Source organism: Zea mays, chromosome 3 (genome assembly GCF_902167145.1).
Source record: "Zea mays cultivar B73 chromosome 3, Zm-B73-REFERENCE-NAM-5.0, whole genome shotgun sequence".
Taxonomy (NCBI): domain Eukaryota; kingdom Viridiplantae; phylum Streptophyta; class Magnoliopsida; order Poales; family Poaceae; genus Zea; species Zea mays.
In genome coordinates, this window is record NC_050098.1 from 92,507,029 (window position 1) to 92,531,752 (window position 24,724).

At 45.6% G+C, this 24,724-nt stretch overlaps 1 protein-coding gene across 1 annotated transcript; it reads left to right on the top strand.

The window, feature by feature from the left end:
* Positions 1 to 12,559: 12,559 nt before the first annotated feature.
* Positions 12,560 to 21,929, top strand: LOC109945042 (uncharacterized). Its single transcript, XM_020550823.1, has 4 exons — positions 12,560 to 12,610; positions 18,601 to 19,156; positions 20,537 to 20,647; positions 21,606 to 21,929. The coding sequence occupies exons 1-4, from the start codon at positions 12,560 to 12,562 to the stop codon at positions 21,695 to 21,697; spliced, it is 810 nt and encodes a 269-aa protein (XP_020406412.1). The 3' UTR covers positions 21,698 to 21,929.
* Positions 21,930 to 24,724: the final 2,795 nt, after the last annotated feature.

Genomic DNA, 24,724 nt, shown 5'->3' on the forward strand with positions numbered 1-24,724 from the left:
CGCAAGAAAGTAAGAGGCAACAGAAGCTCAACGACCGTCAGATACTGGTGGCGACCACCAGCCCTCTCGCCCCGTATCGATGGTCTGAACACCCGATTACCTTCACTCGGGCGGATCAATGGCTCAACTTCGATCACCCTGGCAAGTACCCGCTCCTCGTTGATCCGGTGATCCGAGAGAGCCAGGTAAAAAAGGTGTTAGTGGACGGGGGAAGCAGCATCAACGTCACCTTTCCTCGGACGCTTCAAGGCTTGGGAATCGCACTCAAAGAGCTCCATGAGTCAGACACTCCTTTCTTTGGCATCGTGCCGATTGAAGGAGAATATCCACTCGGACACATCTACATGCCGATCACCTTTGGAACTTCGGAAAACTACAGAACCGGGTTCCTGAGGTTCGAGGTGGCGAGCTTCGACTACGGATACAACACCATCATCGGCAGGCCTTGGTTGGCGAAGTTCATGGCTATTCCGCATTACACATACATGATATTGAAGATGTCGGGACCACAAGGAATCATCACTGTGCACGCTGACTTCCAAGGTGCCACGGAGTGTTTCCGAGTGGCCATTCATGCGGCCCTCACCACCAAACCATCGACGACTTCTTCTGCGCAGGCGAACTCAAAGGCTGAGGAGGACCTCACAGTACCTGCGAATGAAGCTCAAGTTGTGACCTCTATGTGGCTGACTGAGGAAACCAAGAGGATCAACCTCGGGTTCGCTGATGAACGTAAGACTGCCATCATCAGCTCCAGCCTGGATGACAAATAGGAAGGCGCGCTCGTCCAGTTTCTTCAAGATAACCGAGACGTATTCGCATGGCAACCTGCGGATATGCTGGGAGTCCCCAGAGAGCTGGTCGAGCATAAACTGAAGGTCTATCCCCAGGCGAGGCCGATCCGATAAAAGTTACGTCGTTTCACGCCCGACAAGAGAGAAGCCATCCGTGCTGAACTGGCTCGCTTGGTCGCGGCAGGATTCATTAGAGAAGTACTACATCTTGAGTGGTTAGCAAATCCTGTTATTGTACTAAAAAGAATAAAGTGGATTGGCGCATGTGCGTCGACTATACGGATCTCAACAAACACTGTCCGAAGGATCCCTTCGGACTTCCTAGAATAGACAAGGTGGTAGACTCGACCGCCGGGTGTTATGTGTTATCCTTCTTAGATTGCTACTCCGGGTATCATCAGATTAGCTTAGCAAAAGAAGATGAGGAAAAAACAGGACTCATCACCCCGTTTGGAGCTTTCTGCTATACCTCCATGTCGTTTGGCCTCAAAAACGCTGGAGCGACTTACCAGAGAGCCATTCAGACATGCTTAGCCGACCACTGGGGCAAGCGTGTAGAAGCTTATGTGAAGGATGTGGTGATCAAGACAGAAAACTCAAAAAATTTCATTGAAGATTTGCAGCTGGTCTTCAACAGTCTACGGTGATATCGATGGAAGCTTAATCCAGAAAAATGTGTCTTTGGAGTACCAGCAGGAAAATTACTCGGATTCATTGTCAGCCACCGAGGAATTGAAGCTAACCCAGAAAAGATCGAGGCTATCATGAGAATGGAAGCACCGCGGTCACAGAAGAAAGTACAAAGACTTACTAGATGCATGGCAGCCTTAAGCAGGCTCATATCAAGGTTGGGAGAAAAAGGCCTGCCGTTCTACAAGTTGCTCAAGAAGGTGGACAAGTTCCAGTGGACTTCAAAAGCCCAGGAAGCTCTTGATGCACTGAAGAAATTCCTAACAACACCACCAGTACTAAAGCCACCGCGCCGAGCTAGCCGGCCAAAGATCTGTCTTTATATATCTCTTGCACGACTCACGTGGTGAGCACCGCGTTGGTAGTCGAGCGAGCATAAGAAGGACATGCATATCCAGTATAGCATCCTATCTATTTCATCAGTGAAGTTCTAGGACCCTCAAAGAAGAAATATCCTCAAGTTCAAAAACTAATGTATGCAGTACTTCTAACTGCACGCAAGCTCCATCACTACTTTGACGACCACAAAGTCATAGTAGTCACTGGATTTCCAATAGGGGATATTCTCCACAACAAAGAAGCCATCAGAAGAATAGCCAAGTGGGCTTGCGAGCTGGGAGCTCACGACATCGAGTTTCGACCTCGCACTACAATAAAGACTCAAGCACTAGTGGACTTCGTATCAGAGTGGACCGAGCAACAAGTGCCTGACAACCCGGAGACTGCAGATGTATTTCGATGGCTCGTTGAAGCTACAGGGGGCAGGCACAAGAATCCTCTTCATCGCACCTGGAGGTGAACAACTCAAATATGCCCTTCAGTTGTTATTCTCAGCGTCCAATAATGCAACAGAGTATGAAGCTTTGATCAATGGACTGAACATTGCCATGTCACTAGGCATTAAGAGACTGATGGTATACGGAGATTCACTGGTGGTTATAAGTCAGATAAATAAAGAATGGGATTGCTCGAATGACTCTATGGGCAAGTATTGCACAGCCATCCGAAAGCTGGAGGACAAATTCGAAGGGCTGGAGTTCCATCATGTAGAGAGAGATCGCAACACGGCAGCAGATGCGTTGTCGAAATTAGGATCCAGTTGGACCCAGGTCCCACCTGGGGTTTTCGTCCAAGAAGTGCCACGCCCGAGTATTTCCTTAGATCAGGCAGAAGAATGCAATGTTCTGAGCCAGCCAGAGTCAGATTTAGATGACTGGAGGGAGCCAATCATCAGATATATAAAGAATGAAGAAGAGCCGGATGACAAAACTACGGTGGAACGCATCGCAAGGTAGTCAGCCCACTACACTCTCATCGGGGAAGCACTATACAGAAAGGGCGCGACAGGAGTCCTCATGAAGTGCATTCTTTCGGCTACCGGGAAGCAACTACTAGATGAGATCCACGCCGGGCAATGCGGGATACACGCAGCATCCAGGACTCTAGTTGGGAAGGTCTTCAGGTCTGGTTTCTACTGGCCAACAGCAAAGAGTGATGCAGTCGAGCTAGTCCATAGGTGTGAAGCTTGCCAATACTTATCAAAGCAGCAGCATTTACCAACACAACAATTGCAGACCATACCCGTAACATGGCCATTCGCGTGCTAGGGACTGGACATGATTGGACCATTCAAGAAAGCTCAAGGAGGATACACTCACGTGCTGGTTGCCATTGACAAATTCACTAAATGGATAGAGTACAAACCCATTGCTTCTTTGACTTCTGCTAAGGCAGTGGAATTCATATAAGATATAATATTCAGGTTCATAATACCGAATAGCATTATAACTGACCTGGGCTCCAATTTCACTAGCTCAAAATTCTTTGATTTCTGCGAACAAAGAAGCATCTAGATCAAATATGCATCAGTAGCAAACCCAAGAGCCAACGGTCACGTAGAAAGGGCTAATGGAATGATATTGGAAGCGCTTAGGAAGAAAGTCTTCGACAAGAATGAAAAGTTCACAGGGAAGTGGATCAGAGAATTGTCGTATGTGGTCTAGAGCCTAAGAACTCAACCTAGCCGAACTTTGCATGAAAATACTCCCTTCTTCATGGTCTATGGTTCGGAGGTAGTACTACCTGCTGATCTCAGGTTTGGGGCACCAATGCTGATCTTCGAAAACATAGCTGAAGCTGAAGCCACTAGACTGGAGGATATTCATATGCTGGAAGAAGAACGATTGAATATAGTAATCCAATCAGTCAGGTACCAACAAACTCTAAGGCGCTATTATGATAAGGCCATACGTCATCGATCCTTCGCAGTGGGAGATCTGGCCCTCCGCCGAATTCTAACGGGGGAGGGACGACACAAACTGTCGCCACTATGGGAAGGGCCATTCATGGTAGTAGAAGTCACTCGGCCAGGATCATATCGACTTACTCAAATGGATGGCACGAAAATAGGGAATTCATGGAATATAGAGCATCTCAGGAAGTTTTACCCCTAGCTAGATTTCAAAAGCTATCGGGGCAGCATTGTATTCTGTAATTGGAAAAGTATGTCATCAATAAAAAGACTTCGTTCTCAAAAGCTCTCAAACTATTTATTATCGATCTACATGCTTACTTAACTTAGGGTGACCACTATACCCTGTTAACGAAGCAATCGACTTAAGTTGGTAGTGACTTAAGACGGTGTGACATGCTTACACTTACTTAACTTAGGTTGACTACTATACCCTACAAACGGAGTAATCAGCTTAAGTCAGCAGTGACTTAAGATGGTGTGACATGCTCATGCTTACTTAACTTAGGGTGACCACTATACCCTACTAATGGAGCAATCGGCTTAAGTCGGCAGTGACTTAAGACGATGCGACATGCTCACGCTACTTAACTTAGGGAGGCCACTATACCCTACTAACGGAGCAATCGGCTTAAGTCGGTAGTGACCTAAGACGGTGCGACATGCTCACGCTCACTTAACTAAGGGTGACCACTATACCCTACTAACGGAGCAATCGACTTAAGTCAGCAGTGACTTAAGATGATGCAACATGCTCACGTCTACTCGACCTAGTATAAACATGCTTACGATCACTCATCTTAGGGTGATCTCTATGCCTCACAAAAATAGGAAGAAGTTTCGAAACTAGCATAATGCATTTACTTCTGCAATCATAACAACTGTTGAATGCAAACAACAGAAAAACAAAAACAACATTCAGTACCAAGAACACATACTAACATAGTATTCGGGCGCATCAATCACACACACATATGGTTCATGAATGTATTCTGTATTTCTACTTGGCAATGTTTTTCTTGGGAGCAACTGATGAAGAAGGGCGACTTGAGGAATCAGGAGCAGCTTTGACATCAGCGACTATATTATCAAGAACGATCACGCCAAGCCTTCTCATCAAAATCCTCCCCGCGCGAATGGCTTTATCCATAGCTTTGTCGCGTTGGGCCTTCAGAATGGTGGAATTGTCTTCGGCAATCTTGGTAGCCAGTTGAGCAGCTTCTAGCTCATGGACGACCGATCTCTTGGAGGCGCGCAGATCCTTGATGACAGAATCTTTACTCGACACCAACTGCCTAAGACGAAGGACCTCATCCTGGGATACTTGCAGCTCGCGACGGTGGTGTTCCAAGTCTGCCATGGTAAAACGATGGCTCCTCTCCAGGATAGTCACAGAATTGTTGGCGTCACGATACAACCTATCAAGATTATCGCGAGAAGCTGCAAGTACACGTTTTTCCTCCTACAAACTAGAATCATCCCTCAAACACTCAGTAAGCAGTAAAAATACAGCAGAGAAAGTCAAGTAAACTTACTTCATTAGCCGCCCTTTCAGAGTCAAGCTGAGCACTGAGAGAGGAATTCGATGAAGTGGCATCATCTAAGGAAGCAGAAACCTGGGCCAGGTCAATCTGACCTTGAGAATACTTCTCCTCAAGTTCAAAGTACCACCGGGCCATATCTAATAAAAAACAGTTGAAAAGGATACTTAGTGAAAAACAGACCAATCAAGTAGCCAAGGAAGAAACACAGTCACTAACCAGCATTTGTCATTTTCAAATCAGATATCTGCCTCTGAAGCAGCATCAGATTCCAATGCGTCAGAGACAGAGCTCCTTCTAGGACAGAGGCACCTTGTGATCTCAATTGACCAGCCATCCCGTCGACCAAAGCCTGATATTGAAAACAAATGAGTACAAAGACAGCAATTTGCCTGGAATATAGCCAGAACAGGAAAAGCCAAATTACCTAAAGATTAGAGAAGAATAAAGGAAATCCCAAATCACGAGAAGCCAGGTGGTAGCTCGATGAAGGAATATCAACTGGAGCAATCTGAAGAGCATCACCAGGGATCAACTCAGCGCCACCAGCAGGCATCAGAACTCTAGCATCCGGTGCGCCGACCTCTAAGGCAACTTCCTCATTTGAGGCATGCACTGTTACCATGCCTTCAAAATGTGAAGGAGAAGACCCAACGTGGACATCCATGGAGGTATGAGAAGGGGAGCCCGCTTGGACACCCTCGGGGGCTGGGTTGCAGCCTGCAATGCCCATCGGAGCCGGATCACCACCGGCAACACCCTCGAGGGTTGGGTCGCAGCTTGCGCTACCCACCCGATCCGGATCATTATCGGCAACACCCTCGGGGATTGGGCAACTGCTGGCACCATCCTTAAAAACTGGGTTCTCCGCAACAGCCACCTCTAAGGCTAAAGGACTTTCAGTCAACTCCATGGGAATAGAGCAACCATGACCAACCTATTGACTCCGAAGACCGCTTTCCAAGGTCGACGAGGCACGAGACGCTACTCAGAATAACTCTAAACCCACCTCTGGGATGTCAGAACAAACGTCCATCATATCACCATCAGCTGGCTCGGACAGCATATCTTCAGGATCGACATCTTTGAGAGCCTAATCAAAATTTGCTATGGATAATTCTTGCAGACCAACAAGAGCAGACAAAGCTGGAGAAGGAATATCGCTACTCCCCCCACTAACTCTGTATTGCCGACTGTTCTTTCGAACTAAGGGGACTTCCTCTTCCTCATCCTCGTCAACAATACGGACAATATACGGCACAGGGTCCCACCCATTGGGATCAGCTCTGTCAGGGTCACACCCATTGGGATCAGCTCTGGCAGGGTCACACCCATTGGGATCAGCTTTGGCAGGGTCACACCCATTGGGATCAGCATCAGCAGGGCCACACCCATTGAGTTCAGCATCAGTAGGGCCACTCCAGTGGGATCAGCAGCAGCAGGGACACACCCATTGGGATTAGCCCTAGTAAAGAGTTCCACTGGTACTTCTTCAGCAGCAGGAATAGAAGGGCCGGCATCACAATCCAAACACGACACTCGCCGAAGCCGTCTCTTTTTCTTCCCCTCGGCAGGAGCAGCTGGATGACTGACTTGGCGAAGACGTTTTGGGCGAGTACCCTCAGGCCTTCGAGTATCCACGGTTTTCTCAGGCTCTGGGATAGTTGCAATAGCCATTGTTTCAACAGGGACCGAGTCAGAAGAATCCCCAGCCAACATGTCCAGCATAGCGCTTATCTCTGTATCACCCGAACTCATAGGCATCTCAAAGTGAACTTGCCTCTCATCATTGGGAAAATCTCCAAGGGAAGCAACCAGAACCTCAACTTCTTCAAGAGAAGGTCGCACTCTAAGACCCAAACCACTGTCACTAGCAGGAGGATTTGATACATAATCGAAAAAGGACTTGGAAGGCGGCAGATTCCAGGCAGAATATGCAACAGGAGCACCAATGTTCGATACCTTGCCTCTAAGGATCATTTCTAGTCGACTCACCAAATCCATAGCAGGAATCCTCTTGTTGGAAACCCAGGTTGAATTGGTGACACCACTATACAAATAAGCTGGGTATGCTCTATCCTTCAGTGGCTGAATATACTTAAAAACAAAGTCTGCAACCACAGCTTCAGCGGTCAGACCTCTCTCCTTCAACAAGCAAATTTCAGCAAATATAACTTTGGCTTCTGCTATCTCCAAGTCTGTGGGAGACTCAATCTAACTTGGAGCGCAAACATTCGGCTGTCTCCCTGACCGAGCGGGGAGAGACTTGCCATGGTTTTCCACAATGAACCACTCTAAGCGCCATCCTTTCATGCTATCCTTGAGTGGGATGTCAAGGTATTCCATTTTCCTCCCACGGCGCATCTCCAGACTCGCACCACCCACGAGCTAATGCTTACCCCCAGCCATCCCAGGGCGACAATGATACAAGTACTTCCACAAACCGAAGTGAGGGAGAATTCCTAGGTAAGCTTCACATAGGTGAACAAAGACAGAAATTTGCAGAATAGAGTTGGGATTCAGGTGAGTTAGATTCAGATGGTAAAAGTCAAGGAGACCGTGAAAGAAGGGAGAAATGGGAAGAGCAAGGCCGCGGAAAAGAAAAGGGATGTAAACAACAGACTCGAGGGTATCCTCTGTCGAGACAGTAACCCCACGACAAATCCGCCAAGAGCAAAGCTCCTTCGGAGGAAGAACTCTGACGGAGACAAGATGGAGAAGATCCAACTCGGAAACAACAGATATATGATTACCTGCGAAGGGCAATTGACTGTTGAAATTGATAGGAGGAATGATCGCTGCAGCAGAATTCGGACTCTTCCGCTTGGGTGCCATCGCAATCTCGTTGGTGGGCTAAGCGGAAGCAAAATAAAAGCGAAACAGAGGAAATTCGGAGGCGAAAGTGAGGCTAGGGCTTAGAATGCAGAGGCGTGCGGCGACGTGATACAAATGGGGTTTTCCCGGGTCAGATACCGTTTCTAAAAAGTGCTTAGTCATCACTCGGTCGTTATTTCTAAAATGCCGACGTGGCCTGATACGACTCGGTTGTTACCTCTAAAAACGCTGACGTCGCCAGTCATCACTCGGCTGTTATTTCTAAAACGCCAATGTGGTTCGAAACGACTCGGCTGTTTCCTCTAAAGCGCCGACGTCGCCAAGCACCACTCGGTTGTTACTTCTATAACGTCGACGTGGCTCAGCAGAACTCGGATGATGCAATCTAAAATGCCGATGTCGCCAAGAACCATTCGGCTGTTACCTCCGAAGACGTCCGCGATAACTCAGCCGTTCTTTCTCCATGTAAATGCAGGCAAAATTAAAATGCAACACAGCAATCGCAAGTCATTACTCGAGCGTTATCTCTGAGAACAACGGCTACGTTGGGCACAAATACAAACTATCGATCGACTATAAAAAGATGATGGAAAGCTGAGAGAGGTGCACAAAACGGTCCGAAATTTTCTTCATTATATATAAAAAGGGAAGTTCTTCCACAAACTTAAAGGCCGACTCATTATGAGCCGGTCTTCTTCCCACTTTTCGCCACATTACATTACTACATTACATTACACTATGCTATACTACTAACTACTACTACATTATTCCACTAATACTACTTCTACTACTATTTATCTATACTAATATCTAAGCCAGGGGCGCTTTGCCACTGGCCTTGCCGCTGCCGCTACCACTACTGCCTTTGTCATCGCCCTTGCCGCCGTCGCCGTCACCATCGTTGTCGCCTCCGTCGTCGCCATCGCCCTCGTCGTCGCCGTCACCGCCGCTCCCCTCCTCGGACGAGTCAGAGGAGTTCTCCTCGTCCGAGGAGACCTCCGACTCATCCGAGCCCTCGAGCCCAGAGCGCTCGAGGGCCCGGATGTATGTCCACACCTCAGCGACGATCCCCTGGGAATCATTCGAGTCATCGAACGACTCCGGGGGAGAGGCGTGGACTGGCGACCCCTCGGACTTGGAGGAGAACTCCTCCTCTGAGTACTCAGAATCACCGAATTCCTCCGAGGGAGGAGTCGGCTCGCGCTTCCGCTTGTCACCGGAATGGTGCGATGAACTTCCGCTTTTCTTGCTCTTGCCCATGGTGGAGTAGAAGGGAAGAGAAGAGAAGGGAATAAGCAACAAGCGACAGAGAGATGTGTGAAGACGCCAGTGCAGCAAGCGCTCTATTTATAGAGGAAGAAGGCAACCGCTCATCTCCTACCACGGTCACTGAACAGTCGCAAATATTCAATAAGCAATTCAAATCGTCTGGAAACAAGTCAGGCGGCTGACGCCGTTTCACGTAACACGACACCCATTGGGACTCAAGTCAACTGCTTGGACGATATGATTACACCCGCGGTCACATCAAGTTACTACTCAGGGGCAGTTTGCTAAACGCTCAGCGCACCAAGCTGTCCCTTGCCCACACCCATTGGAGGGGGACGTCCAGGAATTTTCAATAGATTTTCCCAAGCAGTCACATCCACACAGTATACGCAATGAATGTATCAAGACAGAAGGAAGATATCGATGGAGATCGGAGGAAAGCCAAAAATAGCTGATGAAGTACAAGTCTAATCAACAGGAGCATTAAAGCACAAAGCAAAATGAAGACCAGTCAAGAGCCATCTACCGGATGTCCAATCTGTCGCAGATCAAATAAATTTCAAAACCTAACAGGACATGGGTAGACCGCGCTGTTGATCTCAAAGACAAAATTGTATGCTGATTTCTAAAGCATAAAGCTGGCGATATAATGCTGAACTATAAGGCATTCGACGAAGATAAAAGGATGATTTCTAAAAAGCATGAGATGAAGACCTTTGAGTGGATTATTTTCAGTAATCCATTCAAAGCTTGGGGGCTACACCCATTGGGTGCACCTACGGTGCACCCAATAGATCATTAACTCCAAAAAGATGGAATGTTGATCTCTAAAGCATGAGCTAATGATAAGATGCTGATTTCTATAGCATGAGACAAAGATAAGACAATGCTGATTTCTAAAGCATGAGATGAAGATGAAAATGGTTTCTAAAAAAGCTTGAGATGAAGACCTTCAAGTGGATTATTTTCAGTAATCCACTCAAAGCTCGGGGGCTACACCCATTGGGTGCACCTTCGGTGCACCCAATAAATCTCGAATCCCAGAGAGCAGAATGTTGATCTCCAAGGCATAAGCATGAAACAAAGCACTGGCCTCTAAAGAATAAAGCGAAGACCAATGAGTAAAGATAGTAGAGGATAGCATAAGATCATTTTCACCAAGTTACTCAGAGTTCAGAAGCAACAACTCATTTAGGCCCATTTTTCAAAGGTATTCTTTATCAAATTCAAGGACCGCAAGCTGGACCTAGAATCTTTGGGCCGATTATTTCAAAATCAACTCAAAGATTGGGGGCTTGTGCGGGACAGATATCCCCCGGGTCCACTAGAAGGCTAGAAGACCTCGCGAAAGGCTCTGGGCCCGATGTTTCGCAAGGCCATCCCTTCGTGGGCCTGGGGAGGGACGCTCGGCGAAGTGGATCAACACAAGATCGGATGAACTCGAGCTCAGACGGCCCAACAGATTCGAGCAACATCCACAGCAGTAACCCGACTTTCCTGCGCTGCATCCTCAGGCATCGAAACTGAATCGCGATGAGTCGGTAGATTTATAGGAAGATAGACTCAGTCAGTTCACTATTACTTAGGCTCACGTTGTTATCATATCCGCATGTAACACCCCACGGTCGAGTATATAAGGCCTAGGGGCATCCCCTCAAAAACATCTCACTCCTTAGCCATTTACTCAACTCTCTAGCATCTCCCATTCTAAAGAACTCCCTTGTAACCCACCACACAAAAGATCCACACCAAGACGTAGGGTATTACGCATCTCAAAGCGGCCCGAACCTGTACAAGATTGTCTACTGTTTCTCGTGCATCCGGCACGAACCATCGAGCTACAGTCGGTAACACCATCCTGCTCCAAAAAGCACCTCAAGGGGCAACCCCGGGTGCGCGGTCAAACCCAAAACACCAACAGGGGAGTCGGGCTCTGCTCCACAAATGTCAAAATAAAAGCAGTTCATGGCAGGTGGGTCTTAAGGTGGTGGTGGTGTAGCTCTTTCTTCTTCAACTTCTACTTCTTCGTTTTCTATATATATCACATATATAACCATGAATGCTCATGTAATGCTTATGAAAATGCAAAGATAAAAAAGTATATTATCTTATGTCTTGAATACAATTTTCCTTTACAGGACTCCAAGAAACTAGGGTTTTTGGAGTCAGAACTGTAGTTCCTAGGGCAAACATCACTAGAAGATTAGGGTTTTGGAGTTTAGGCACCAAACATTGTCCAAATCATGCCAAACTTTACCCAAGGCTTCTAAATAATATTTAAAGCTTATCTAAAAAGTTTAGTGATTTTTGGAGTTAATAATCAATTTCTAAAATTCCAGGAGTATGTTTTGGCTATTTTAAATACTCCAAAATTCCTTATTTGGATTAAAAATCATAAAACTTTTTTTATTAAATAGTATAGAATTTTAGGAGCCTAGCAAAATTGGTCTTGCATTTTTAGCATTTTCTACAATTTTCTATGAATTCTCTAATCCTGGCAGAAAAAGAAAAAGGAAAAAACATGAATAGTATTGGGCTGAAACTGGCCCAACACAACCCATGCCCAGGCGAAAACACGCGTGCCCGCGCCCGCGCCCGTGCTGCCGACTTTGCACAGAAGACCCTAGCTTTTTAAATAACCTGAAAGAGTCTGCGACACTATTGTTTTGTCTCACTAACATTTGCATCAAGGTCCCTCCCTTTCTAATTCTTTACAACCTGCGGTCCTCGACGGCGAACCGCGCCAGGTCGAGCTCCGGCGAGCCTGCACTGGCCGAAATACGCAACGACTAGCTCTCCCCTTTGCTGGACACCGAATTCAACCCTACGCAACCATTTCCCCTCACTTAATTGCTGGAATTGGGCTCTAAATCACCCCGTCCACGGAGACTGTGAACTTCAGATGAACAGAAGTGTTCCCGATGATCTAGCGCGGTCTAGCTTAATTAAACGGGTCGAGGAGCATCAGGGGCATGTAAGGGTGCTGAAACAAGAGAGTAGAGGACAAGATCGGAGCTGAAGCGCACTGGCCAAGGTGAGAACCTTTTCACGGCGGCGGAAAACCGATTTGGGGGAAGTGAGCAATTCGGGGGCTCTGGTGAACAATTGGAGGCAAGTGCTGGTGCTTTGGATGGGTAATTACCCTACGGAGCTCATGGCATGCTCAATTTATAGAGTCCATGAGTGGTGTTGCCCAATTTGAAGGGATTGCGTTGGCGGCCGAGAAGGGGGTGAGTCACTGCGGTGTTCTACCGTGGCAATCGCAGGGCGACTGAACTACGACGGTTACTGGATGGTCACTACAGCTCATACCGACATGATAAACGTCCTAAGGCGTGGCGCCCTCACGGTGAATGGCGAACACGCTGGTGACGGCCGCTCGGCCATGTCGCCGGTGCGCACAGATGAACAACCGAGCACACATTACTTCCAAGCTCATCCGCGGCAAGATCTTTCACCCTGTGATCGTTATCTGCGTTTAATTCGGGCGTGAATCGCGGCGATAGCACGAATCCACGCGCAAGGTCGCCGGCGGTGAGGCACATGAACGTGGCAATCTGATCCTAACATTGTACCATCGTGCTGCTCATTCAGTCATCCTGATAGAGCCTGTTTGGGGCAATTTGCTCCAAATTTTGTGTTGTGACCAGATCAACATTCTGTATCAAAGTTGTAGCCTAACAAACCGGCTCTAACTTTGTCACACAGGTTTTAGTTAAACATCCAACAATTCGAGCTCCACATGGTCCCAAAGTTGATCCAATCCACTGTCTTCTCTGAATATCATGGAGTCTGGGTCTGACAGCTAGACTTTAGGGCCAATTATCTCCACTTTTTGTATAACAACAATGCTTAGTCACTTAAGCAAAGTTGTACACCTATAGTAGCTCTAGACTTTTGATGTGTTGACCCTAGGCAAATTCCTAATATTTTTAAAACTATAGAGCTCCAAAATCAGCCTGTTCACTGGTTTTCAGACTTAGTCACATGAGAGGTGTAGAGTGGCTTTTTGCAAATAAGCCCAAATCTCATCTTTTGGCTTGGAAATCCTCAAATGTGTGAACTTTATGCTTTGGGGTACCCTAATACCTTTGTTTTTGCACTTGGGTCCAAAAGTGTGCAAAATTTACATATAACCCCCTAGGGTTTAAATTTGTGGTTTTTAGTGGTCTTTTAGGGTTTCTGGTACTTCTAGGGTTTGGATGTCACTCAAGATCATTAATGGTGATATCTTATGACCATTTCTAATGAGTTTTGAATTTTTCTCATGTTTGGGCTATATCATCACCCCTAAGCCTAATTTAGGGTTAAGTACCCTACCCTAGGGTTTCACCCATGACCAGTCACATCAATACAACTTGTTTGAAATTTTTTTGCCTAGTGAATGCAATCTAAGTGTAACAAACACATGATATGCTAATGCTCATGATGTTATGCTCAAATTTTAGTGACAGTAACACCAGGGGTGTTACAAAGATCATTAATGTTAATTGGAATATGGAGCTTAACTTGAGAAACACGTGCCACCACAAGGGAGGAATGGGACCCCTTGGCTAACTAATTAGGAAAGCTAGTGGAAGACTACCTTACCCGAAAGGGGCAAGGGCAGTAGGGAAGTTGCATGCAAGGAGGTTCTCGGGTTGATTTTGCTGCGATGGCGGTCAGACGGGGGATTCTTGCAAGTGCAATTCCCATAAACTGTAGCGGGTTTTTGGAAGCTAGTGGAACTTTGTAAAGGCCTCGTAGTGTTGCCCTGCCTCGCTTCCTTGGTAGAGGTGTATGGGAGTCGTGATCCCTTGGCAGATGGGTAACATGACTTGTGGGTATTGGGTACAACCTCTGCAGAGTGTAAAACTGGTATACTAGTCGTGCTCGCGGTCATGAGCAGCTCAGAACTCTTGCATGATTAATTTATGGAACTTAAATTCAATTTGTCATTTACATTGCATGGGATTATTTATTAATTTTGTTCTATTACTTTATTTAAGGTTTGGTATTTACTTACATTTAGTAACTGCTAATAAAATTTTGACCAACTAATTAAAAGCAATGTTCAGCTTTAACCCATGTTGTTGATTAGCCTTACACATCACATGAACTCACACCTTTGGTGCGTTCATGCCCACTGGTTCCCCACAACTTGTTGAGCTATGATCGTGTGTGAGCTCACCCTTGCTGTCTCACACCCCCCCCCCCCACAAGAGAAGAACAGGTGGTTCAGGAGGAGCCACAAAGCGAGGAGTTTGATCTGATCTAGGTGGCGTTTCCTAGTTGACTTGCGCCAAGGATGATCCTTAGTTCATTTTATATTTATCTTTTATTTTATAATAAGACTTCCGCTATGTAATAAATACTCTGATGTTATTGTGACATTTATCTCTATACACTCTGTTTATATATGTTGTCTTCTTGGCACATGTATGAGATGCACCTGACTTTGTTCCTTAAAGCCCGGGTGTGACAGAAGTGGTATCAGAGGAAATGTTGACTATACGACGAAACCTAGATAGAAATGGACAAAACCCTTACCTACTTACCTTACTCTGATTCTTTCTATACTTATCTTATCTTGATCCTGTCTCACCTTTTGCAGTCATACTCTGACTACTCTTACCTTTTCTACTATAAGACAAGATGGATTTCACACCTTGGAATCCTACAATTATGAACTTTTTAAGAAATAGGGAACCTAAAACGAAATTAAAACTATTTTCCTCTATTTAAAAATGTTGGGTGATTGTTCTGATGATAAATGTCTGATTTGCTTCTTTGATTGATTGAAATATTATATATGGACATCTTAGCATGTACCACCATAAGGTAATGAATTAGCTATGGTAGGTAAAACATTAATCTGCTTAGCTAAGAAATTCCCCCAAAGTAACATGATTCGTAATAACATGCCTTGTCTACTATTCTTTCCTACCATATGTTTCTAACTCAGATGGTCAATACCAGGAAGGGTGGTGGAATTGATCTACCTCCCAATCGACACACTCGGAGGATATTTAGACAACCCCAGCCACAACTATTAGAGATGGATCCTCCACCACCGCCTCCACCAGTCGGAGTTGACCCAACTGTTGCAACACAGATGAGGATAATGCAATAGATGGCTGACACTATGGCGGATATACACGCGCAGATGCGGCAGGAACGCCAGGAGATGCGCCAAGAGTGAGAGGATATACGACAGGAGATGTGCTAGGAACGAGAGGAGATACGCCAAGAGAGAAGGGCGCAGCAGCAACAGCAGCAGCAACAACAACATCAGCAAGCACCACTGCCTCCACCACCACCACCAGTTCCACCCTAGGACAAGCACCGGGAGTTCATGAGCCATAAGCCACCAACATTTGCTAGCTCTCATGATCCACTGGATGCTGATGATTGGCTGAAATATGTGGAAAAGAGGTTGAATATTGCACAATGCTCTGACCGGGAGAAGGTTCTATATGCTTCAGGTCGTCTGACAGGTCCTGCTGCTGATTGGTGGGATTCATACACTACTACCCACGATGCTGCTGACACTATCACATGGGCGGAGTTTGCTACACAGTTCAGGAACTATCATATACCAGCTGGACTGATGAAGATCAAGAAGAAAGAATTTCTGTCGCTGAAGTAGGGAAGCATGTCAGTCAGTGAGTACCGCGACAAGTTCATCTAGCTATCCAGATATGCACCTGATGAGGTTGCTGAAGATGAGAGGAAACATGAGCATTTTATTGAAGGACTCAATGGACCTCTGCAGTATGCTCTTGTGGCACATACATTTCCATCATGCCAGAGGCTGCTTGACAAGGCCCTAGCTATTGAACACAAGCGTGTTCAGCTGGGAGATTTGAAGAGGAAGGCTATATCCCAAGGACAAGGAAGCAGCAGTGTTCGTCCTCGCTACAGTTCACCCCAGGGCACACCAGTTCGCACTGGTGGAGGCCAGCGCCCAGTTCAACAATCACCTCAGAGGACTCCACCGCCTCGTTAGGCTACCCCCACTGGTACCCCGACGAAGTTTTCAGGACAGAGTGCAGGCACTACTTGCTTCAAGTGTGGGAAGACTAGACACTATGCAAATGTTTGCCCATAGAGGATTGCTACTACCCCAGTTCAAAGCAAGCAGCAGACTCCAGGATCTAGCAAGGGATACTCTATTGCCAGGGTTAATCAAGTCAGCGCTGATGCTACCCCTGACGGAGCTGACATTGCACTTGGTATGTTTTACATTAATGCTATACCTGCAACAATATTATTTGATTCTGGTGCTACACATTCATTCATGTCTGCTCGATATGCCAACACAAATGAGATACCCCTTCTAAATATGAGAAAACCAATGATAGTGATTACACCTAAAGGGCCTGTTGAGGCAAATCATATGACACGTAGATTGACATTAACAATTATGGGAAGAGAATTCTGGGCTACCGCTATAATATTAGAGGCAAGCAGTATAGATCTAATCCTTGGTATGTCATGGTTAAGAAAGGCAAAGGCCATTATAGCATGTGGTAGGGGTACTATAGAAATCACCAGCCCTAAAGGAGAAAGATTTCAAGTTCAAGTTGCAGTAACCACCTCTTCCAAACGTGCAATGTTCTTTATAGCTGAGGAGTTTGTTGGTGACAACATCCGTGTGGTTAGGGATTTTTCGGATGTCTTTCCAGAGGAGTTACCAGAGATGCCGCCAGATAGGGAAGTTGAGTTTGTAATAGATCTCTTACCTGAAACTGCTCCTATTTCTAAACGGCCATATAGGATGTATGTAGAAGAGTTAAAGGAACTTAAGAAGCAGTTAACGGAGTTGCAAGAGGCTGGGTACATTCGTCCGAGTTCCTCACCTTGGGAAGCGTCGGTTCTGTTTGTACAGAAGAAAGATGGATCACAAAGGATGTGTGTGGATTATAGATCCCTTAATGATGTTACTGTGGAAAACAAATACCTGTTACCCCGTATTGAGGACTTATTTGATCAGATGAGAGGTGCTAGGGTATTCTCGAAGATTGATCTCCGATCGGGTTACCATCAAATGAAGATTAGGCCATCGGATATTCCCAAGACGGCTTTTTCGACTCGATATGGATTATATGAGTTCATGGTTATGTCATTTGGACTAACTAATGCACCAGCATATTTTATGAATTTGATGGATTATATGAGTATTTGGACAGATTAGTCGTAGTATTCATCGATAATATTCTTATTTATTCCAAGAGTGATAGTGATCATGAGGAACATCTAAGATTAGTGCTACAAAAGTTACGAGATAATCAACTCTACGCCAAGTTTAGCAAGTGCGAATTCTGGATTAGTGAAGTGCCATTCCTTGGACATATCATTTCTAATGGAGGGATATCAGTGGATCCTGCTAAAGTTAAGGAGATAATGGCGTGGAGCATACCCACTATAGTTACGGAGATTCAGAGTTTCTTGGGGCTTGCAGGATATTATCGGAGATTTATTGAAGGATTTTCTAAGATTGCTAAGCCCATGACCTCGCTTTTGGAGAAGGGAAGAGAGTTCAAGTGGGATGAGAAGTTCCAAGATAGTTTTGATCAAGTAAAGAAGAGGTTGATGTCGCCACCAGTGTTGGTTATGCCAGATCTATAGAAGGGATTTGACATTTATTGTGATGCATGTAGCCAAGGCTTGGGGTTTGTAACACCCTGAATTTGGGGTGTAAAATTTCTTTTTTTTCTAATATCCACCAAATTCAGGTGTTACTCTCTCTTTTCCTTGCTTTTCTATTTTTTTAATAATGAAGTGTTATTTTGTTAACGTAAGCCTACTGAATTGAACCCTAGGGAAGCTTTGTGTGCTCCATTTCATGCTGAAGCATAGTTTTGTTTGCTATCGCATTTAGTTTTATTTAAATTATTTTGGGCTGGATCTAATATATATTTAATTTCTACTATTCCTATATACGAAAAGAAGAGAAATAAAAAAGAGGAGAAAAGAAATAAAAGAAAAGAGAACGGCCGTTCAGCCCATCTCCCTGAACCACCAGGCTCTCATCTCCCCTCCCTCCCTCTCATTCTTACAAGTGGGCCCCATGCATCATCTCCTCCACTTCTCCCTCTATCTCCATTGTGATTCACTTTCCTGTTCACGTCGTTGGCGGTTCCAAGTTTCCCCGACGAGCACGCCCTCTCTCCCTACGCGTCCGACCATCCCAGGACTATCTCCCACACCTGTCTCTCCTCTGTCCTCAGCGCTGTAGCGGTCGTCCGGCTCGATTGCCTGGAGCGAAGGCACAACACGATCCGCGGCCAGCTCAGCTGCCTGGCGCGGCAGCCTCGGCTCGGCGGCCCACGACCTGCCAACGCAGCGGCGCGCTGGCTCGGCGCGACAGCCTTCACAGCTCGCCCGCAGCGACGCGACGGCCCAAGCGTGGCCATGGCGCGTAGGGCCCACCGCGCCCCATCCAACAGCGCGCCCTCCCCCTCGACCCACCCTGCGCAACCGCATCCGCAGCCGCTGCCCCCGCCCTGTACCATCTCGGACATTTGGCCCAGCGCGCCCCCAACCCACCTCTCGTGCTGTTTGCCCGGCTGCACAACGTGCACGCGTGGACAAGTTGCCCAGCCCGCAAGGCACTATTCATCTTCCCAAAACCACCTCTCTCCTCTGGCTATGCCCATGTCGCCTCTCCCTCACCAAAACCGCTCGCCCAGCCGCCCATGACGCTCCAGATCAGCACCTTGCTGCTCGCCCTCGTCTTCCTGTAGCTGCTCGTCGTGCCGCCAGATCGACGTCTGCTCGCTGCTGCCGTGTAGGTAAGCTCCATGGCGTCCTCCCACTCCCACCTCGTCCCAGCGAGCTCACCCTGTGCCATGTCGCGCTTTGCCTCATCGTCTGCGTCATGCCGCCAGTGAGCCGTCATGCTGGCGAGCTGCTAGCCCGCCGAGCTCTCCTGCACGCGCGCCGTCAATCGGCCCGCCCAGCCGTGCCTCCACCTCCCCATCTGCTCACGGGTCCCATGCGCTCGCCGTGGCACCATCCACCGCGCCCCTCTCCTGCTCCACCGCCGCCGGCCATGGCAGCACAGCGGCCACGCCCACCCCGACCGGTGGACTCCTTCCCCTTGCTGCTCGTACATGGAAGAAACTGTCGGGCGCCGCTACCCTGCTCCACTGGCCGCATCACCGTCGCCTGGCCATGGCCGCCGACGCCGACGTGGTCCATTCCATTCCCTGGCCAGCAACTGACTCGCTTGAATGCCCCTTGCGGTTAATCGTACGCGTCATGCATGGGTGCAAGGAAAAGGCATGCAAGTAGAAATGCCCGTGGGCCCCATGTTGCATGTTGCATGTCGTATTCCCCTCCTGGCTGCATGCGATCAAGGGAAATAGTCCTCCAAGGATCCCATGTGGATGCAAAATCCATGACCATCCTTGAGATTTGGCTCGGACCAATCACAACGCACCACATCACTTTAAATTTGCGGTTTATTAAATACATGTTAGAGTTTATGTTAAATCCATTTTATTTTGTTCGGATTGCGTTAGCTTAATAATAATGTCGTGCACACATTAAAAATATTGTTTTGTCGAGACCCATGTTTTATTTATTTAGTTAATTGTTAGTTCGTTCGTTGGTTATTAAAAAATAACAGTTAGTTAAAACTAACTTATCGTTTTAAGCTACCCTTTTATAAATACATGTTAATGTGATTATGCCAATTCAAATGTTTTTTAATTTATTCTTGCTTAGTATAAACGCGACATTAGTTAGTCATTCGCGTGTGTCGTGCGCACCGTTTTCGCGTGTCGTACACATTGCCGCGTGTCGTTCGCGCAGTATCGCGCGCTGTCCACGCGTGATATTAAACCCTTAGCTTATAATCTCTCATGTCAGTTAATTAGCTATTTCTTTAATCGTCCACTATTAAAATAGTAAGTTAGTCAAAACTAAGTGATAATCAATTAATATAATTATGTTGAATTAAATGTTCTAACTAATACTTGTTTAGCGTAAACTTGATAACTTCTCGGCCGTAGCTCCAACTATCGCGGTTATTTTCCTCGCGTAATCGTAGAAGCGCTCTCTATTTTATATTGCTCGCTTTTATAATATTTTATCTTGTATGGTGTAATGTTCTTATGCAAGTATATGTTTACTTGTGCCTATTTGTATTCGTTGCGCGACACGAATAGACTATGATCCATTCCGAGCTTCGAGGAATCGACGATCAAGCTTCGGCGACCAAGAGATCAAACTCTTCAAGTTCTACAAGGCTGAAGACCCTGAGCATATGTTTGGTGAAGGCAAGTGTCCTCTGACACATTATGTCCCATTTACATTATAATTTATTGTCTTGCATACTATGAACAACATAAGGATTGACTAGCTTTCTATTTACCTTGTCCTTGATTACCTTTTGAGTTACTATGGTTAGCTTCATGCTAGCGCTTTACTTTAATCAATGAACATGATGAGATACAATGATGATACTATGGTTTTATTCTGGATATGATGATATACTTGTGGCATTTAAGGGGACTCGAGTTGTTTCACGAGTGCCTCTCCGTAAGGACTGGTTCGTTGGATTACCGCCCGGGAAAACAGTGCAACCATGAGGGTGGAATGAGACGCCCTTAGCTGAATAATTAGAGGAACTCGGGTGTAGTTCGCTTCGTCGTCGTGCCGTTAATGGGGCTCGGTGTATGCGACTCGCTTTGCCAAGGTTGGTTCGCCCCTTGGGGAGGAGTGCATTGCATTTAGGAAACCTAACGGGCGGCTACAGCCTTAGGGAATCTTTGTAAAGGCTTCATAGTGAATCTCTAGCCATTCACCTTGTAAGTGAATAAGGGTCTAGCAAGCCTGGGCTAGAAAGGGAATCACGACTTGTGGGTAAAGTGCGCAACCTCTGCAGAGCATTATGAAACTGATATATCAGCCGTGCTCACGGTTATGAGCGGCCAAGGGAGCTCCATTGATTAGAGACACATTGATCAGAGATGTTCTGTTTACAGATGATGATGAGGATAATGCTGGTTTCTATTATGATTATGGTTTCTAGTATTCTTTCCGTTTGGAAAGGGTACTTTTGGGTTAACAACTCGAGTTAATGTTAAAACCTGGCTCTCTACTAGTAATAATTACCAGATCAACTAAAAGCAACTGCTTGATCTTAACCCCACATAAAGCTAGTCCACTACAGCCAAACAGGACATTTGCTGAGTACGTTGTTGTGTACTCACCCTTGCTTTCACAAAACACCAGGTTGCCCTTGGTGCAATCTATGCTCAGGTAAAGAAGAAGGTGTCGAGGTGGATCTCCAGGAGTTCCAGGACTTCGACGAGTTCGAGGATTAGGCTTGCAACCTCCCCCAGTCAGCTGCCTGTGGTGGGTTGTTTACGATGGCTACGTTTCGATTCTGTGTACTTTGATTTATATTATGTAAATGGCTCTAGTTTGTAATATTATTACTTACTCTTTATTGTAATTCGAAGCATTGTGTTATGATGAGTCATTTATGTAATCGTTGTGTACATGAATTTCTGATCATGGCACGTACATGGTTCACATTCGGTTTACCTTCCAAAACCGGGTGTGACATAAGTGGTATCAAAGTCGTGCTGACTGTAGGACCGTTAACCTAGAGTAGCATTAGCCGTTTTAAAGACTTATTGACTATTACTTCACCTCATCCTTGATGTTGCTTCAAAATATTAGTCATATTGACTAATTCTATGGTGTGCTCCTATATGCCTCCTTGCTAAAAAAGTATTTTATTCTAGTATGGTCTATACTTCTCTCAATCTATTAGATCTGACCTCACTCTTGTGCTTGCGACATATTTGTAGGTGCCCCCTGACCATAACTTTCTTGTCTTTCAGGATTCTTTCCTTTTCTATCGTTAAATTCCCAACCTTTGACAATATTTATTACATTGGTATTGACATGCTACATCTTTTAGATTCTTCCATATCCCTTAATTCAAATACTTAACTCTAAAAAACTCTGTTGCCTATTTAAACATTCCAGTTTATATTTTCATGACCTTCCCGTCTTTTGAGACCCCTTCCTATTCCGTTGTGAAGCCGTCACCTGTTGGCTTTTTTTATTCTCTTGGTCTTGGTACGCTCGTACCATTTGAATCTTGCATACTATTATTTTTATACATGCTTACCTTTATATCTCAATGCTTGTTTAAGACATTCCGGTTAACATGCTTTTGACCAGCCTTATTTCTTGGTGATCCATGAATGTCCGTTCTATTTCGCACATCCTTGATGATCTCATCATTTCTTTATAACTTCCCTCGGTAATAATTTCAGTTACTTCAACCATTTTGTTGGAATCTTACCTATCTTACCCTTGCTTGTTTTCTCCACTTCGTCAGTCTTGCCTTAACTTTGTCCATGGTTATGCTTTTCATCATTATCACCTTTATCCTTATCACCTCTATATCTTACCTTGATGTTTATCTTATACCGGTCTTTAGAATATTCTCTTTTTCATCTCAATCTGATCATTGTATTGTACCTACTCTTCCCTTGGTCGTATCCTCTTCTTTGTCACCTGCAAGTTTTTTTAACTCTATCCTTTGTTGTGTTTTGTTTGTCATTTCCTTTACCCTTCTCATCACTCTATCCTACCTTGTGATTACATTATGTCTATTATCTAAAATCTCTAATCTCCCATCTCAGTTCGAGAGTGGTGTTTTACTTATTCCGCCCTTGTTCGTAACCTCATCTTTGCCATTTGCAAGTCTTGTCGTGATCCCATTCTTAGTTGTACTTGTACTGTTGGCTCTTCAATGCCTTCATCTTCTCTCGCATACCCTTGTCTGTTATCGCCTTTGACCCTTGCAAAATTGATGTCTTCTACTTGAATGCTTACCTTGAACTTATCCTTTAAAAGTCTCCCCTTTCTTTCAACCTAGTTTGAGAGTTGCGAGTTACCTATCTCTCCCTTGATTTCTTTTCACTCCTTGTCACCTTACAAGTTTTGTCTTAATTCCATCCTTTGCTGTGTGTTTTATTTGCTTCACCATTACCTTGTCATCCATTGGTCTTGCCTTAATACTTATCTTTATTCTTGCTCCTTAAAAATCTCCTCTTTTCCACCTCAATTTGAGAGTGGCAGTTTACCTATTTGGCCCTTGGACGTACCCTCTCCTTTTCCATTTGCAGGTCTTGTCTTAACTTCATCCTTTGTGGTATTTATATTCTTGGTTCTTATGCACATTTACCTCCTCTCCTACATCCTTGTCCGTTATCACCTTTAAACTCTCGTGATACCTATGCCCTTGCCCACATGCTTACTTTGAACCTACCCTTTAAAGCCTCCTCTTTTTCATCGCTGTTTGAGGATAATGCCTCACCTACTTCACCATTGATTGCTTCCCCTTCTTTGATGCCTTGCAAGCTTTGCCTAAAATACATCCTTTGTTGTGTGTTTGTTCATAATCACCTTAACCCTTGTCATCCCTCGATCTTTACTTTGATGCTTATCATGTACCTGCATTTTAAAGTCGCCTTCCCCATTTCATTTCAAGAGTGTCTGTTCCCTTTTCCTCTGTCGCGTTGCAAGTCTTAGCTTTTGCTCGATATCACCCTTACCTTCCTAATATCTAGATCTTTCCATGATGCTTATCCTATGCCTACCTTTTGAAATATCATCTTTCCCATCTCGATTTGAGAATGGTGTTTTACCTACCCTGCCCTTGGTTGCATTTTCTCCCTTGTCGATTACAATCCTTGCTTTAGCTCCATCCTTTATTATGCTCATGCCCCTACCCTACATGTCTTATTATTCCCCTTGCCTTTCGATGGCCTTAGAGTAGTATCCCCTTTTTAAGGAAAGACCACCATCTAGTTAACATTAACGTATAGCAACGAGATGTTTGTTGATGTGTTCTCATGATGTTTGTCCTTCTGCTATGACTGATTTGCTTCTTTGGAATGAGTGTTGATGTGTTGTGGCCCTTGGTTCGCAATGACATCTGTTTACTAGGTGAGTGTCGTAGAGTTAAGTAGTTGGGTTCTCCCCCTGCTCTCTCTGATCCGTCTGTACTTACCTTTTCTCGCTATTCTTTCCTCTTGCGCCTATCCATTTGGCAACCTCCAACTCCTCCAAATCAGTCAAGATCAGAGTCGGCAGCATCTTCATCAAGTGTGTATCAATGCTCCTATAAAGGGGTTAGCCGCTAACCCCAATGAAGACAACGCGATCAACATCAACCAACAAGATCAGAGTGGCACAACGAAAGCGTGTGTGGGTCCTAACCCACAGGTCCAAGAGATCCTCAAGAATTGCATCAATCAGTCTCAATCATCTAAAGGTCAAAGCAACCGGTCCGCAAATTAAAGTTGCCAGAGTCAAAGTCGAGTTAG

Coding starts and splice junctions, on each gene's coding strand:
- LOC109945042 (XM_020550823.1), top strand. CDS start 12,560: ATGAGTGGTGTTGCCCAATTTGAAGGGATTGCGTTGGCGGCCGAGAAG. Junction 12,611..18,600: donor CGTTGGCGGCCGAGAAGGGG/GTGAGTCACTGC, acceptor TCAGCGCTGTAG/CGGTCGTCCGGCTCGATTGC. Junction 20,648..21,605: donor TGAGCATATGTTTGGTGAAG/GCAAGTGTCCTC, acceptor ACAAAACACCAG/GTTGCCCTTGGTGCAATCTA.